Genomic DNA, 16,040 nt, shown 5'->3' on the forward strand with positions numbered 1-16,040 from the left:
TACAAGCAGCAGGCAGGACGGCTGATGCACTCGTAGGTCGTTAGACATGTTTGCAAAGTTGAAGGGTCTCTTTAGCAGCCCGCAGGTGCCAGAGGGCTCTGGGACTACTAGCAAAGCCCCTGACCCAGCTCCACTTCCACCTCCACCTCCAGCCAAGGTATGTGTTCCGCCTGTATATTCAGTTATTAGACTAACTATAATAAATCGTTATTGTCAACCAGATTTTTGACTGGTTACAGACATGAGCAGTGGCGTCTCGTCTGCCTCTATCATTCAACCAGCTGCTCTGTACCAGCTGCAAAACAGAAAAAAAAAACCAAATAAAATTGTTTCACTACCTCATTGAAATCACTCATTACCCAAACGGGCACTTTGAAATTTGTTTCATCATGAACGCAGCCTGTTTTTAAAAGTGTCCATCAGGGGAGGCAGTCATTTGTCAAACGCTGAATTCACCATTCTTTAAAACTGCCACTGAAATTAAAGCGTCACTCTTAATGGCCACTGTTTGACAAATGGAGCCAGGCGTCAGATTTTGTGAAGAAAAAAAATGTTGATTTGTCGTGTAGGAGGAGAAGCCAGCTGAGAAGGAGAATGAAGACAAGAAAGTGGACAAACCACAGGGTGAGTCATTCTAACGGCTGAAAAGTTTACCCAGTTCCTTTTTTTTGTCCCATCCTGTGAAATTAAAACAAGACTGACTGTTAATATGTTGGGAACATGAGAAAATATGGATTATTTTAAATTTCGCTTCATTTTGGTTTGCCTCTTTATTTGTCAGGGACTGTGTACAAAAACTATTCATCTAACATGACAGTTTGTTGTCCCTGCACAGGTCATCGAGCAAATAGAAACATACGCATCATCATTTTTTTTAAAAGACATACTAATACAAATGCAACTGACAAATCAACGTAATAGGCCAAACACCCACATCTAAATCCACCAGTATCCATAAATACAACACTTGTTTATGCCATTACAAGGGAAATAAGTATGTAACGTTTTACTGTATAATAAGCTTCTTTACAAATGTATTTGCTAATTAGATACTGCAGTGAAACACAGTGTTACTGAAACACCTCCACACTTCAGTCAGCCTCGTGTATTATTCTGTTTATTCTTGTTATTTGTATAAAGCTGTAGTTATAATAGTTATAGTCATAGTTATAAAGCGCAAACAGTCAAACGAGTGACAAAAAGGGACCAAAATAAGAGAAAGCCTTTGGACAAATGTCCAATATGAAACGTTCAGCCTTGGACGACTTCTCTCGCGCCTGCTGACCGTTTCCATTTTAGTTGAGTTTCCTCGACTGCTGAGCTCGACAAGAAATGGAATTTCACTGATTTGTTGATTGTGTTGCTGAAAGTTTGAATGGCCTTTTGGAGCCGGAGTGAATAACATCAGGTTTGTCTCCATCATCCATCCAGGTTCTGTTACTTCATTCTGCTGATCCCACGGTTGCCTAATGTGTCTGAAAGCCGGACAGAAACACGGCCAGCTAATAATCAACCCCTCAAATGTCATATTCAGCGTCTTGTCTCTCTCTTTTACAGATGTTACAGGAATCTTTAATAGATGATGAACTAAATAAAAATGGTTTCACATAACCAGTGCAGCAATGATGCCAAAAAAAGGATGAACACATTTACAGTTCGTAGTTGCTTCACAGATGGATGACATGCAGTTATAAGACTAAAGGGACTATAAGGAAAACACATAATACAATGATGAGGAAATTAGCAATTAAAAGAAATAAATGGGAAAACAGAAACCATTATAAATATAAAACTTAATCTAATGTATTGTTACGGTTATATTTCTAAATGTGTAATATTTTTATAAAGATGTCTAAAAGAAATGCTTTACAGGAAAACAAACGATGCAAAATAAATAATTAGGTAAGATCAAACGTTTTTTTATTCTTCTTCCAGGAGGTGAGGACCATTTCTAACAATCTTGAAAAGCCAAAATAAACGTAGGATTTTTTTCCCCTTTCTTAGAATCAGCTCCATCACCGGCACCACCCCCAGCCCCTGAACCAGCACCATCAGCGGCCTCGGCACCAGCTTCGGCACCAGCTCCTGCCCCAGCTCCAGCCCCAGCCTCGGCTCCAGCTCCTCCACCAAACCCCGATCAAGCTGGAGCTGAGGGGTAAGACATGCGCTTGCAGTGTTGTTTCTTCTACCTAATTTTTTCCAGGTACATTTCATTTGAAAGCGGGTGCACCGACAGTCAAAAGCGTTTACAGAGAGTAGTTACAGTGTGTTTATCCTCAGAATATCAGCCCAGCCTCCAAACTCCACTTTAGCTCACTGCAAACACACACCTGCCAAGTGACACCACAAACCTATATCAAAGTAATCACCCCATGGACGCTAATTAATCAGATTCCCTGGCAAGAGGGCGGAGAGGGAGGGAGGGTGCCCGGGGAGATAAGCGCAGCATGTGAGATCTTTACCCGCTGGAGCAACATGCATATTAAAAGAGGGATGGCCTGAAAGTGGATTAAAAGATTTTCAGTTCTTTAGGTTTTAAGGAGCTCACCAGAGCTGCTTCTGGTCCCTCAATAAACACTATGAAGGCGACAGGTAGAGGCAGCAACGGCTGATCCTCGTAGTTCTAAGCACAGGTTGGATTTCAACGAGGATATGATATATATGACACAACAATGGTGGCAAGAGCCAGAGGCTCCAGGTGGAGGACAGGTAGCGTGCGTGTGTGTGTGTGTGTGTGTGTGTGTGTGTGTGTGTGTGTGTGTGGTGGTGGTGGTGGGGTCAGTGTCAGCCAGCAGCTTAAGTAATGTGTGGAATAAATAGTGTCAGAGCTCAGAGGGGATCCTGAGGTACTCTACAGAAGAGCTAGACTGGGAGTTTTTACTGCCAGTGCTACACAAAACCTGAAGTGTGTGTGGTTTACTCTGTGTCCTTCTCATATATAAACCGCCCAAGTATGTGTCCTTCTTCTTTTATGAGGCATATTAGTGAGATGAAATGCTGCATCGCCTTTAGGGTTGATTAAGTCTGCAAAGGCTTCCTACCAGAACCGGTGTCACCACGGCGTTGGCTCACTTTCTTTAACTTTCTTTCATTTAGTTTCCACAAACCAGGGGCGGTACTCCAACCCAGCACAGTGTACCATTTACACACTGAAAACAATGAAAGAAACGATGGAAAAACAACCTGACAATTAAGTGTGAAAATGTACTGACTTTAATTTGACTGCAGGGCCTGATCTCAGCATGTTGGATGTGTCAGTTTAAACATGGTGTATTGTTCTGTCAAAGGCACTACAGAATTTTATCCACTAGGGGGAGAGCATCCATCATTCTCACAGCTCGGGCCGAAGTGGAAGACCGCTATTGGCCTAGCCTGGCCTGACCTCTAGATCTGTCCTCCCTGACCCAAAGTGCCCTAACCTTAACCACAAACAGGTGAAGCTGGACTCCATCCATTTGGCTCTGCAGTGAGCACCACTTGGCTGATTGCATTTATCCGTGTAATGTGATCCTTCTTATGTCACAAGTTATTTCTCTCTGTGATTCACTCTTTTTAGCGTTTCAAATCACAGGTACTGAGCTGGGTCCTGAATGAAAAGGGAACGATTGTAAACTGAAATAAACACTGAGGATGGTCGCAATGCACTGAATCAAATATTTCTACATTTATATACCTTAAATGTGTATTATACTTTATCAGTGATGGCAATAACGGAGTTACAAGTAACGGCGTTACTTTTTTCAGTAACGAGTAATCTAACTAATTACTATTCCTATCGTTACAACGCAGTTACTGTTACTACTTTAAGGGGCGACCGTGGCTCAGGGGGTTGGGAAGCATATCTGTAACCGGAAGGTTGCTGGTTTGATCCCCGGGCTCTCTGTCCTGGTCGTTGTGTCCTTGGGCAAGACACTTTACCCTACCGCCTACTGGTGTTGGCCAGAGGGGCCGATGGTGCGATATGGCAGCCTCGCTTCTGTCAGTCTGCCCCAGGGCAGCTGTGGCTACAACTGTAGCTGCCTCCACCAGTGTGTGAATGTGAGAGTGAATGAATAGTGGTATTGTAAAGCGCTTTGGGTGCCTTGAAAAGCGCTATATAAATCCAATCCATTATTATTACTAACAAGAAAATGCGGCGCGGTTGCGTTACTATTTTTCAACAAACAGACAGTTGAAGCTGTGTTCAGCTTACTGCACCTTATATCAGTTGCACGGAAGTAGCTGTCTACGTAAGTAATCTGGGCGCTACAGCTTTAAGCAGCTGCGAGCGCTCTCGCGGACGGCAATCACTTTCTGGCAGACGATCACTTTTTGGCACAACACCTGGAGCTCAGGGGGGCAAAACAATTGCATGAGTGCTGCTGTTTGACTGAGGAAGAATAAAGTAGTCGTGGTAAGTTAATCACGTGACCACTTAAAGATGACAAAGCAACAGGGTGATATATACCAGTTTTTAAATTGTGCAGATAGGCCACGTAAAACCAGAATCCTGATAAACAATATATACACGGCGTTTTTTCCTGAATAGTTTCGTCACGTTAACGTCTAAGGACAGCGCTAGCAAGCACTCTCTGCTTATGACCAAAAAATTAAAAAACTAAACAAAAAACAGCCCGTTCGTGTTGGTGGAAAAATGTACCATGCTGACCAATCAAAAAATTATATTTGTTTAGGAAGAGGGTGAAGTTTTAGGAGCGACAGCAAGTGAGAGAGAGAGAAAGAAAGACAGCAGAAAAAGAGAGAGAGAGCGTGTAGTTAATGTGTTGTCTTCAGTGTTGGTCAAGTTACTTGAAAAAGTAATCAGTAACTAATTACTGATTACTTCCCCCCAAAAGTAATCCCGTTACTTTACTAATTACTTATTTATGAAAGTAATTAGTTACTTAGTTACTTTTTAAAAACATGATTTATGACCTGAATAGGTAATAAAGCAATAGATCTTTCAGCCCAATTCTACTTTTTCTGCATCATCCATCATATAAAATGTAATCAAATGAAAAAGTCTCTTTTTAAAACTTGTTTTATTAGTTTTAATCTTTTAACTTTATGCATCAAGCAAAAATTAAAGTATATGCAACATTCTCTGACTGGAAAAAAATTGTTTAACATTTAAACCTATTTTCTGCACATTCCAGCACATAAAATAAAATAGGTTTTTATGTTTACACTCACTCTTTCAAATAGATGCAAGTAAAACACAGCAGAAAATAAATAAAATCAAAAACTCAGCGGCCCTGTTGCTCTATTTTCACCTGTTTAGCAGGAGTGGGGCAGGCGGAGGTTTGCTCTGGTGCAGGTGTGCCGCAGCCGTCATGTCAGTGGAAGGATCCAGCAGTTTCTCTGTGAATTTCACATTCCTGTGGCAGCGCACTCGGCGCTTGCTCGGAAGTTTAGGGTTTTTTTCACTGTAAAAAGAAGTTTTCTTCCCACGCAGTGAACAGCAGACCCTAATGTTTTTGTCACTTTTTACAGAATCAAACTCAAAGTAAGGTCAGTACTTACACGCTTTAAACGCTGCACGGTCATATTACAGGGAGTGCAGAATTATTAGGCAAGTTGTATTTGTGAGGAATAATTTTATTATTGAACAACAACCATGTTCTCAGTGAACCCAAAAAACTCATTAATATCAAAGTTGAATGTTTTTGGAAGCAGTTTTTAGTTTGTTTTTAGTTTTAGCTATTTTAGGGGGGTATCTGTGTGTGCAGGTGACTATTACTGTGCATAATTATTAGGCATCTTAACAAAAAACAAATATATACCCATTTCAATTATTTATTTTTACCAGTGAAACCAATATAACATCTCCACATTCACAAATATACATTTCTGACATTCAAAAACAAAACAAAAACAAATCAGCGACCAATATAGCCACCTTTCTTTGCAAGGACACTCAAAAGCCTGCCATCCATGGATTCTGTCAGTGTTTTGATCTGTTCACCATCAACATTGCATGCAGCAGCAACCACAGCCTCCCAGACACCGTTCAGAGAGGTGTACTGTTTTCCCTCCTTGTAAATCTCACATTTGATGATGGACCACAGGTTCTCAATGGGGTTCAGATCAGGTGAACAAGGAGGCCATGTCATTAGTTTTTCTTCTTTTAAACCCTTTCTTGCCAGCCACGCTGTGGAGTACTTGGACGCGTGTGATGGAGCATTGTCCTGCATGAAAATCATGTTTTTCTTGAAGGATGCAGACTTCTTCCTGTACCACTGCTTGAAGAAGGTGTCTTCCAGAAACTGGCAGTAGGACTGGGAGTTGAGCTCGACTCCATCCTCAACCCGAAAAGGCCCCACAAGCTCATCTTTGATGATACCAGCCCAAACCAGTACTCCACCTCCACCTTGCTGGCGTCTGAGTGGGACTGGAGCTCTCTGCCCTTTACCAATCCAGCCACGGGCCCATCCATCTGGCCCATCAAGACTCACTCTCATTTCATCAGTCCATAAAACCTTAGAAAAATCAGTCTTGAGATATTTCTTGGCCCAGTCTTGACGTTTCAGCTTGTGTGTCTTGTTCAGTGGTGGTCGTCTTTCAGCCTTTCTTACCTTGGCCATGTCTCTGAGTATTGCACACCTTGTGCTTTTGGGCACTCCAGTGATGTTGCAGCTCTGAAATATGGCCAAACTGGTGGCAAGTGGCATCTTGGCAGCTGTACGCTTGACTTTTCTCAGTTCATGGGCAGTTATTTTGCGCCTTGGTTTTTCCACATGCTTCTTGCGACCCTGTTGACTATTTTGAATGAAACGCTTGATTGTTCGATGATCACGCTTCAGAAGCTTTGCAATTTTGAGACTGCTGCATCCCTCTGCAAGATATCTCACTATTTTTCACTTTTCTGAGCCTGTCAAGTCCTTCTTTTGACCCATTTTGCCAAAGGAAAGGACGTTGCCTAATAATTATGCACACCTGATATAGGGTGTTGATGTCATTAGACCACACCCCTTCTCATTACAGAGATGCACATCACCTAATATGCTTAATTGGTAGTAGGCTTTCGAGCCTATACAGCTTGGAGTAAAACAACATGCATGAAGAGGATGATGTGGACAAAATACTCATTTGCCTAATAATTCTGCACTCCCTGTACTCTCTGTCACCACCCGATCCGTACTGGAAACCCGATCGGTACCCCGCATGCGCAAAAGGTGTCTACTTCCGGTCGAAGCATTTTATGATAGCATTTTACGGGTCAGAGTATCTGTTAAGCGCCGTAAAATAAGAAGAATAGCGCCTAATTACAGAGTTAATAATACAGACTTTGTAATATGTCACATGTAGATTCATCAGCCAGATGAACTGCTTACTAACAATTGACAATGATAGCAGACATCATCATCGCTATTCCAATCAATCCTCTCCACACAGACAAGCATAAACACACTCAACTATCACTAAATCAAATTTAACACACGTTTGTAATGACGTTAAATCAGTTTACAATAGGGTTCATTCGCTCAGTCAGCAGGTGGTAGTATCCTCTTACACTGGGGAGTAAACTGCCATCATACAAACAGAAGAAGAAGAAAACCCCTGCACATGCGCAGTACGGATCAGGTAGACCCGATTTGTATGGTCCGACTTTGCACATGCGTAGTAAGGATCGGGGAGTCCTGATCCGTAACTATCTTTTTATTTTCCGTTTTTGTCTACATTGTACTGAAATGCTTCATTACTGGAAACATTTTAAGAGATACTTATTATTCCTAACATCTTAACAGATACTCTGACCCGTAACTATCGTAAAACGCTTCGACCGGAACTAGACACCTTTTCAATTCAATTCAATTCAATTCAATTCAATTTTATTTATATAGCTCCAAATCACAACAAAAGTCGCCTCAAGGCGCTTCATGCGCATGCGGGGTACCGATCGGATTTCCAGTACGGATCGAGTAGTGACAGGGTCGGGTGTGTCCTTCGTGGCCCACCATATCCCAGAATTCATAGCACGGCCCAGCCAATTTCAGTTTCCAACACTACTACTAAGCCACTACTAAGTTTTAAAATTACTCTTATTAATCTTTCTGGGTCACAAAATAAACTTTTAACATATTTTCAGGCGAGAAAGTAGCTGTGTACATTTCAAATATCTGCTTGGTTTATCAAGACATCGCATATTTGCAAAAGTGCGCCGGTCGAGCCGGTGAGAGCAGCGGACTCCCGGCTTCATCGTTTTCAGACCCCCGCTCTTTCGCTACTCGGGTTAAACATAATATGTAAGTCACTCGGATAACTTAAAAATGTAATTGTTTGCCTTTTTTCTGTGTTTTATTTGTTCCGGAGTAAATCGGTTTGGCTGAGATCAAAGTTATTAGATTATTAGATTAAATAAAACTTTATTAATCCATCGGGTGGGTTCCTCTGGGATTTTCACACTGCTGAATAAACGTCATAAAAAGAAGTGTGAGACAGTCGAGAATTTACGCCAGTGTCCTGTTATATTTTAGATAGCAAGGAGCAGACGGCCGAGTTTGTTAAACTCCACCGACAAAGACGAAAATCTGAAGGCTAGACCGTCCTATTTCACAGCCTCGCACTTCCAGCCTTCTCGGTCTTCGGAGGACCCGGCCCACGTAGACTGCGAAAGCCGGGTCCTCCGAAGGATGCAGCCGACGTTTTGGGATACAGCTATTATCCATTGTTGATCTGCACACAGCTGTTGCCACAAACGTCGCACTCACTTACGTCATTGTCATGAGACACTCTTGCAAAAAAAAATCACGGTTTTAGTAACGCAATAACACAGCATGCTCACAGGAAAGTAACAGTAATCTAATTACCTTTTTTGCAATAGTAATCCCTTACTTTACTTGTTACTTGAAAAAAGTAATCGGATTACATCTCTGGTTGTCTTGTGTAGTAGTTTGTAGTGTTGTGGATAGTTTTGTGTTGTGTGTCAGTACAATGTGACTGCTACATGACCAGAAAACCTCTTAATGCATGTTAAAGTAAAGTTCCAGATTTTTCAGAGTAAAATCTTACCTCTAGGCAACTTTAAATGCTGGAGTAGAACAGGTGTTGAATCATTAATGCCGAGTGGAGTCTCTGATTATTACACAACTTTTCCTGATTTGTTCCTTTTTTTTAATTGGTTGAAATTCCTCATTCACATCAGGAATTTTTAGGAGTTTTTATGATTTTTCTATCCTCGCTACATCAGAAACTCACTCACTGCCAATAACAGCGCAACTTTCTTATTTTGCTTCCTCAGAGAGGAGGGAGTCCCCCCTCCACCTCCCCCCATAGTCATCAACAAGTACTCAGATGAGCACCTCAGAGCCATAATCATGAAGATGAGAGAAAGAAAGCAGCTCTTCAAGGAGAAAGTGACTGATCAGTATGCTTCATCCCCTGAGATAACCCCTCCTGTCAGTGAGTGCCAACACGAAACCATTCAGTGCTGCAGATTTTCTAATATTTCTAATATCTGTGGATGTATCTAATATTTCTAATATCTGTGGTGTAGTTCATTTTCCTTGTTTAAAAACATGTTTAAAAATAGAGTATTAGAAAAATATATAAATCAAGAATGAAAAGAGCAAAAAGGAGAAAAAAAATAACCTCTTGATTCTTTTGCTTTGATGTAGTTACTTATCTAAGGTGGAAAGTTTTTTTTTCTTTGGTTTTTTTTTTGTTTTGTTGTTGTTTGTTTGTTTGGTTTTTGCTTTGTTTTATTATTTTCTTCAAGCCCTATGTACAGGAGCTGCATACAAAAAGATATTTTGTGAAAAGGGTTGGTGTAATAAGCAAATGCTTCAGCCAATACCTTTTGATTAGCCTTGTCTCATGCTTTCTTTCTTTATGGTAGATTTTTGTTCTATTTTCACTGTTTTTTTTTTCACTGTTTTCACTGAGATTTGAATTTGAATGCTAATCAATAAAATCAAAAATCAAAAAAAAATGTTATTGTTTTCATGGGGCAGTAAGGAAACTAATTCTTAATATTTAACTGTTGCTCACTCAGCCCCTTTATCCTTTCAGCGCCACTGCTACGCAAAGACGACTACAACAGAGTCATAGAGGAAAGGAGACAACAGGCAGAGGAGGCACAGATAAAGAAGGAGGAGGCAGACAAGAAGAAAAAAGAGGAGCAGGAGAAGAAGAAAAAGGAGGATGAGCAAAAGAAAGCAGAACAAAAGGCAGCAGAGGCCAAACAGCAGGAGGAGAAGAAGAGTATAAGAACCAGGATATCCGAGGCAATGTGGTCAGTGGTGGACACTGTGTTGAAGCCACTCGAGGACCTGATGGACTCTGTGTTTGGGCAAACCATAGACCCTTTCACGGACCGTCGCTACATTGCATGGCTAAGCTTGGTGACTGTGGCCTTTAACTACAACACGTGGTTCATCACGGCCCGCCTGTGCTTCCCCTACCACACTGAGATCTCCATCCCTTACTGGTTCACCCTGGATGTGTTGGCTGACATCATCTACCTGGTGGACTCTGTCATCTCCCAACCCCGCAAACAGTTTGTCAAAGGAGGAGACATCATTGTAAGTGGGAAATGATCCTGACTGCTGACAGAGAAAAACACTGGCCTGAATGACAAAGTCACTTTTATTCCCTTGCAGAAAGACAGAGTGATGACAAAGAAGCACTACAGAGATTCAGAGAGATTCCTGGTATGATCACTTAAATCCCTTGAGCTTTGAAGTTATGTACTTAATTAGAGTCAGCGACCTTACAGCTGTCTGTCTCTTTCACAGGCAGACGTGGTGTCAGTCTTGCCATTTGACTTGTTGTACATCCAATTTGGATTCAAATCTGCCTTCAGACTCAATCGTCTACTGAAGGTAAATCTACTTAAATAATGTTTAGATGAATGAGACAATAAACAACGCCTATTAAATGTACTTTGGCTCTCATCTGGCTCACATTTCCTCACCTGTTTTCAAGATGGACACATTTTTTGAGTTCAGTGATCGTCTAGAGAGCATCATGGCCAAGGCTTACATCTGGAGGTAAGACCATCCATCCATGCATCCATCCACCCACCAATCCATCCATCATCCATCCACCCACCGATCCATCCATCCACCCACCAACCCATCCATCCATCCACCAACCGATCCATCCAGTATACAATGCAATTAACTGAGATAGCAAAAATGTCAAAATGTGGCCATATCAATAACTCTCTTTATTACCCCTCTTAGAGTGATTCGCACAATTGGTTATCTGCTCTTCATGCTCCACCTTAATGCCTGCTTCTACTACGTGGCCTCAGAATATCAGGGCATTGGTAAAACTAAATGGGTCTACTCCGGCCTAGGCAGCGCGTAAGTACAGCACTTCTATACAGCCACTTGTGTTTGAGTTGGAGGGATTTTCTCATCTTTTTTTCTGCCAACTCTTGATGTGGACCTAGCATGCTCATACTGTATTCTGAGACTCTGCTAGAGCAGCTTTTGCACGAGCAGTGTTGGGAAGGTTACTTTTAAAATGTATTCCACTACAGATTACAGAATACATGCCCCAAAATGTTTTTGTAACGTATTCCGTTACATTACTCAATGAGAGTAACGTATTCTGAATACTTTGGATTACTTAATATATTATCATGCTTTTTTACAACTACATGAATGTACTATTGCTGTGTGATTTATTACTATTACTGAAGGTTACTCGCCATACCAATACCAACTAGATTTTTAAATCTAAATATAAAATGAGTAACAGGGAGGGTGGACATTAGGTAACTGCGCTTTTTGCAGCGATCTCGTATAGAAAACTATTCCGCGTATATAAAACAGGTCCGCGGCTCTGAACCGTAAAGGCGTAAAACCATAAAGGGACCTCTGGCTAATACGTTGGGTTCGTGTTGTGCTCGTAGTTGAAAACTGGCTTTACTTTGTTGTCTGGGTCAACGTTGCTAGCGAGAGACAGAGAGAGGCGTTGAAAGGCTGCTCCAACCGAATTTATTGTTTCGGAGGAAAACACGAACACAGTGTACAGTCGAGTCTTAATAGCTTACTTACAACTGGGCTCGCCAGGCTCTCTTCTTGGCTGCAGTGGTTATTATTATATTTACATGCTTCCAGCTCCCGTTTCTGCTCGATGACATCTTGTACTTTTCCTTTTTCTCCCTCCCTCGCTCACAGACACATAACGGGTATGGCAGTCCATTCTCCCTGCAGCACGGACTGCACTGCCCATCAGGCTACATTCTTTAGGGCTATGCCTGTAGCATTCTGCCTATTGCCTTCATATTAAATCATTTTTTTAAATATTTCTTCACATCATTATGAGACGCGAGATTGAGACACAGGCATTTGAGCCTCTTAATGCGTGTTTTGTTTGGGTTTCCACCAGTAGGGAAACCCAAAATAGAGAGAGCATAGGCGAACATATCAAACAGGAAAATACCGCCGTGTAATCCCTTTATTTCAGCAAAGTAACTGTATTCTGAATACCACCTTTTTAAACGGTAACTGTAATGGAATACAGTTACTCATATTTTGTATTTTAAATACGTAACGGCGGTACATGTATTCTGTTACTCCCCAACACTGTGCACGACTCACAGTTACAACAAACTGTTTTTTCTTCCCTCCCTCTGTGCAACTTTCTAATGATTGGCTGATGGTTTGAAAACAGTGGCTAGGGGAACATCTGTACTCACAAATGACCATATTAAACATGTTCACTCACCAACATGATACAGAAAGGTAGAAAATGAGCACATAGGGGGATAATGTTAGCAATGCATAACAAAAGGTTATAGCAGAGAAACAAAATTACCTAAAAAAAAGTCTCTGGTTTATCGCACAGAGTTATGAGTTCCAGCTCACAAAGCATCCAGTCAAAATCTTTCATATGTCCCATGTTTGCTGCTGATGCTGTGGCTGCAGTTACCTCAGCTGCTTCTTCTATGCCGAGAAGTCCCTGCTACTGATCGCCGAGTTACCAACTCCTGACACCACATTCGGGCTGATCTTTCAGATGACCAACTACCTTTTCGGGGCATTCTTTATGTCCACCATGCTTGGCCAGGTAGCTTCTTTCTCGTAGCATTTTTGTTATTTCACTTTCTCTTTTCTTTTAATATATTTTTCTCTTTAGGAAGCTAAAGCAATTTCAGCAAGACATCAAGGAAATCGCTCAAACGTGCCCAGAACCCACCACTGCCATTTTATGCAAAACAAAGAAACAAACACCATTTTCCCCCACACGACCCCAAAACATCCAATACAGTTTATGACACCCCTCTCTGACACCCCCCCCACCCCCCACCCCCCCAAAACTCTCCACAGGTACCTGCGTTGTTACTACTTTGCTGTCCGAAGTCTGATCAACATTGGGGGTCTTAATGAACCCGAAACCGTCTTTGAGATTACCTTTCAGATGACTAATTTTTTCTTGGGCGTCTTTGTGTTCTCCAGTTTGATTGGACAGGTAATACAGAGGACACTCTGCCCCATAGCATGAGTCACAGCCCCCAGCATCCTTACTTCATCTGGAGTCCTGATTAGCATCCTTTTAGCATCATTAACTGCAAGTAGTACTAGTAGTAGTAAACGATTGTCTCTTATTCTCCCCCACTTGTCCTGTTTATGTAGATAGATGAATAAACCTGCAATACTCCAGTATCCGTTACTCTGTCTATAGTATTTCACTGGTTCCCTGTGATGTCTTGACTGTCAAAAACAACAAAAGCACATTAATTCTACTGTTAAGTGAGAGGAGTATTTATTTAGTTTAAACAAAGGTTTTCTTCTTATCATCATAATGTCTCAGATGAGAGATGTCATTGGTGCAGCGACAGCAGGACAGACTTACTTCCGTTCTTCCATGGACAACACTGTGGAGTACATGGTGACCAATCACATTCCGTCTTTGATACAGAACCGAGTCCGCACCTGGTACACCTACACCTGGGACGCTCAGGGCATGCTGGGTCAGTAGTCACTGGATAAAATCTTCATTTGAGTCTTTAAGAGTGTGTGAGAAACGCTTTAATTATAGGCAAGGCAAGGCAAGGCAAATTTATTTGTATAGCACAATTCAACAACAAGGTGATTCAAAGTGCTTTACAGAGACATTAGAAACAAAAACAAATAAAAAGTATGATTTAAAATTGATTAAAACAAGCAAACAAACAAACTAACTAAACACACACATTTCACACCTGTTCGCGCGATCGGAACCCTTATCGTAAGGGGAGCTACCAGTCCTTCTGTGGACGAGCTACTTTCTATTTTAAATTCCCTGAATTTAAAATACTCTCTAGACCCAGTCTAGACCCAGCTGGGGAGCTACCCAGAGCTCTAAACCCACTTAACAAACAAACAAACAAAACAGTATATAAAATCAAAACAGATAAAATCAGAACAGTAGATAAAATCAGTAGTTAATGTAAGTTTTGAAATTTAAGCTTAACAAACAAACAAAACAGTATATAAAATCAAAACAGATAAAATCAGAAATAGATAAGATCAGTAGTTAGTGTAAGTTTTGAAATTTACGCTTAAAAGTGTGGATTTGGTGCTTTATTCAAATGCAGCTGAGAATAGGTGAGTCTTCAACCTGGATTTAAATAAACTGAGTGTTTCAGCTGATCTGAGGCTTTCTGGGAGTTTGTTCCAGATATAAGGAGCATAAAAGCTGAATGCAGCTTCTCCGTGTCTGGTTCTGACTCTGGGAACTGATAAAAGACGGATCCAGATGACCTGAGGGATCTGGAAGGTTCATACTGGGTCAGGAGGTCACTGATGTATTTTGGTCCTAAACCATTCAGAGCTTTATAGGCCAGCATCAGAACTTTAAAGTCTATCCTCTGACGGACAGGCAGCCAGTGTAAAGACCTCAGAGCTGGACTGATGTGGTCCACTTTTTTGGTCTTAGTGAGGACTCGAGCAGCAGAGTTCTGAATGAGCTGTAGTTGTCTGACTGATTTTTTAGGTAGACCTGTAAAGATGCTGTTACAGTAATCAAGCATACTAAAGATGAATGCATGGACTAGTTTTTCCAGGTCCTTTTGAGACATCAGATCTTTTATCCTTGAAATATTCTTGAGGTGATAGTAAGCTGACTTTGTTATTGTCTTAATGTGTTTTTCTAAGTTTAGGTCTGCATCCATCACTACACCCAAATTTCTCGCCTGGTTTGTGGTTTTTAGATGTATAGATTGAAGTTCTCTGGTGACCTGTAATCGTTTTTCTTTGGCGCCAAAGACTATTACTTCAATTTTGTTTTTGTTTAGTTGGAGAAAATTGTGGCACAACCAGTCATTAATTTCCTCAATGCATTTACCAAGAACCTGTACAGGGCCTCGGTCTCCTGGTGACATTGTGATATATATTTGTGTGTCATCTGCATAGCTATGATAGTTTATTTTGTTGTTCTTTATAATCTGTGCCAGTGGGAGCATGTAAATGTTAAACAGAGGGGGTCCCAAGATGGAACCTTGGGGAACTCCACATGTGATACTTGTCTGCTCAGATGTGAAGTTACCTATTGATACAAAGTATTTCCTGTTTTCTACGTATGTTTTGAACCAGTTTAGTACAGTTCCTGAAAGACCTGCCCAGTTCTCCAGTCGTTTGAGTAATATGTTGTGGTCAACTGTATCAAATGCTGCACTGAGATCCAGTAAAACTAAGACTGACATTTTTCCACTGTCTGTGTTCAGACATATGTCATTAAACACTTTTGTCAGAGCGGTTTCAGTGCTGTGGTTCTGTCTAAAACCTGACTGGAAGGCATCGTAGCAGTTATTCTGTTTTAAGAAGTAATTGAGCTGTTGAGAAACTGCTTTTTCAATGATCTTACTTTAAAATGGGAGATTTGAGATCGGCCTGTAGTTTTTCATTTGTGTCTTGTCAAGATTGTCCTTTTTCAGTATAGGTTTGATTACAGCAGTTTTTAGTGATTCTGGAAACACACCTGACATTAAGGAAAAGTTGACGATCTGTAACAGGTCTGACTCTAAAGTCTTTGAGACCTTTTTGAAAAAACTTGTTGGCAGGACATCTAAACAGCAGGAGGAGGAGTTCAGTTTACCTAAGATGTCCTCCAGGTCTTTGCTGTTA

General features: G+C 41.2%; 1 protein-coding gene across 1 annotated transcript in view; it reads left to right on the top strand.

Annotated features, from left to right (window-relative positions):
* LOC113029926 (cyclic nucleotide-gated cation channel beta-3-like) overlaps nt 1–16,040 on the top strand; it is a 20,525-nt gene continuing 4,485 nt past the window's right edge. Inside the window, exons 1-11 of the mRNA XM_026180950.1 lie at nt 1–157; nt 570–624; nt 2,005–2,155; nt 9,221–9,381; nt 9,991–10,502; nt 10,581–10,631; nt 10,716–10,802; nt 10,906–10,970; nt 11,166–11,288; nt 13,263–13,404; nt 13,747–13,906. Coding sequence (XP_026036735.1) covers nt 47–157; nt 570–624; nt 2,005–2,155; nt 9,221–9,381; nt 9,991–10,502; nt 10,581–10,631; nt 10,716–10,802; nt 10,906–10,970; nt 11,166–11,288; nt 13,263–13,404; nt 13,747–13,906 — 1,618 coding nt within the window. The 5' untranslated portion in view covers nt 1–46. The remainder of the gene's footprint in view (nt 158–569; nt 625–2,004; nt 2,156–9,220; nt 9,382–9,990; nt 10,503–10,580; nt 10,632–10,715; nt 10,803–10,905; nt 10,971–11,165; nt 11,289–13,262; nt 13,405–13,746; nt 13,907–16,040) is intronic.

This window comes from Astatotilapia calliptera, chromosome 9 (assembly GCF_900246225.1).
Source record: "Astatotilapia calliptera chromosome 9, fAstCal1.2, whole genome shotgun sequence".
In the NCBI taxonomy this organism is placed as follows: Eukaryota; Metazoa; Chordata; class Actinopteri; order Cichliformes; family Cichlidae; genus Astatotilapia; species Astatotilapia calliptera.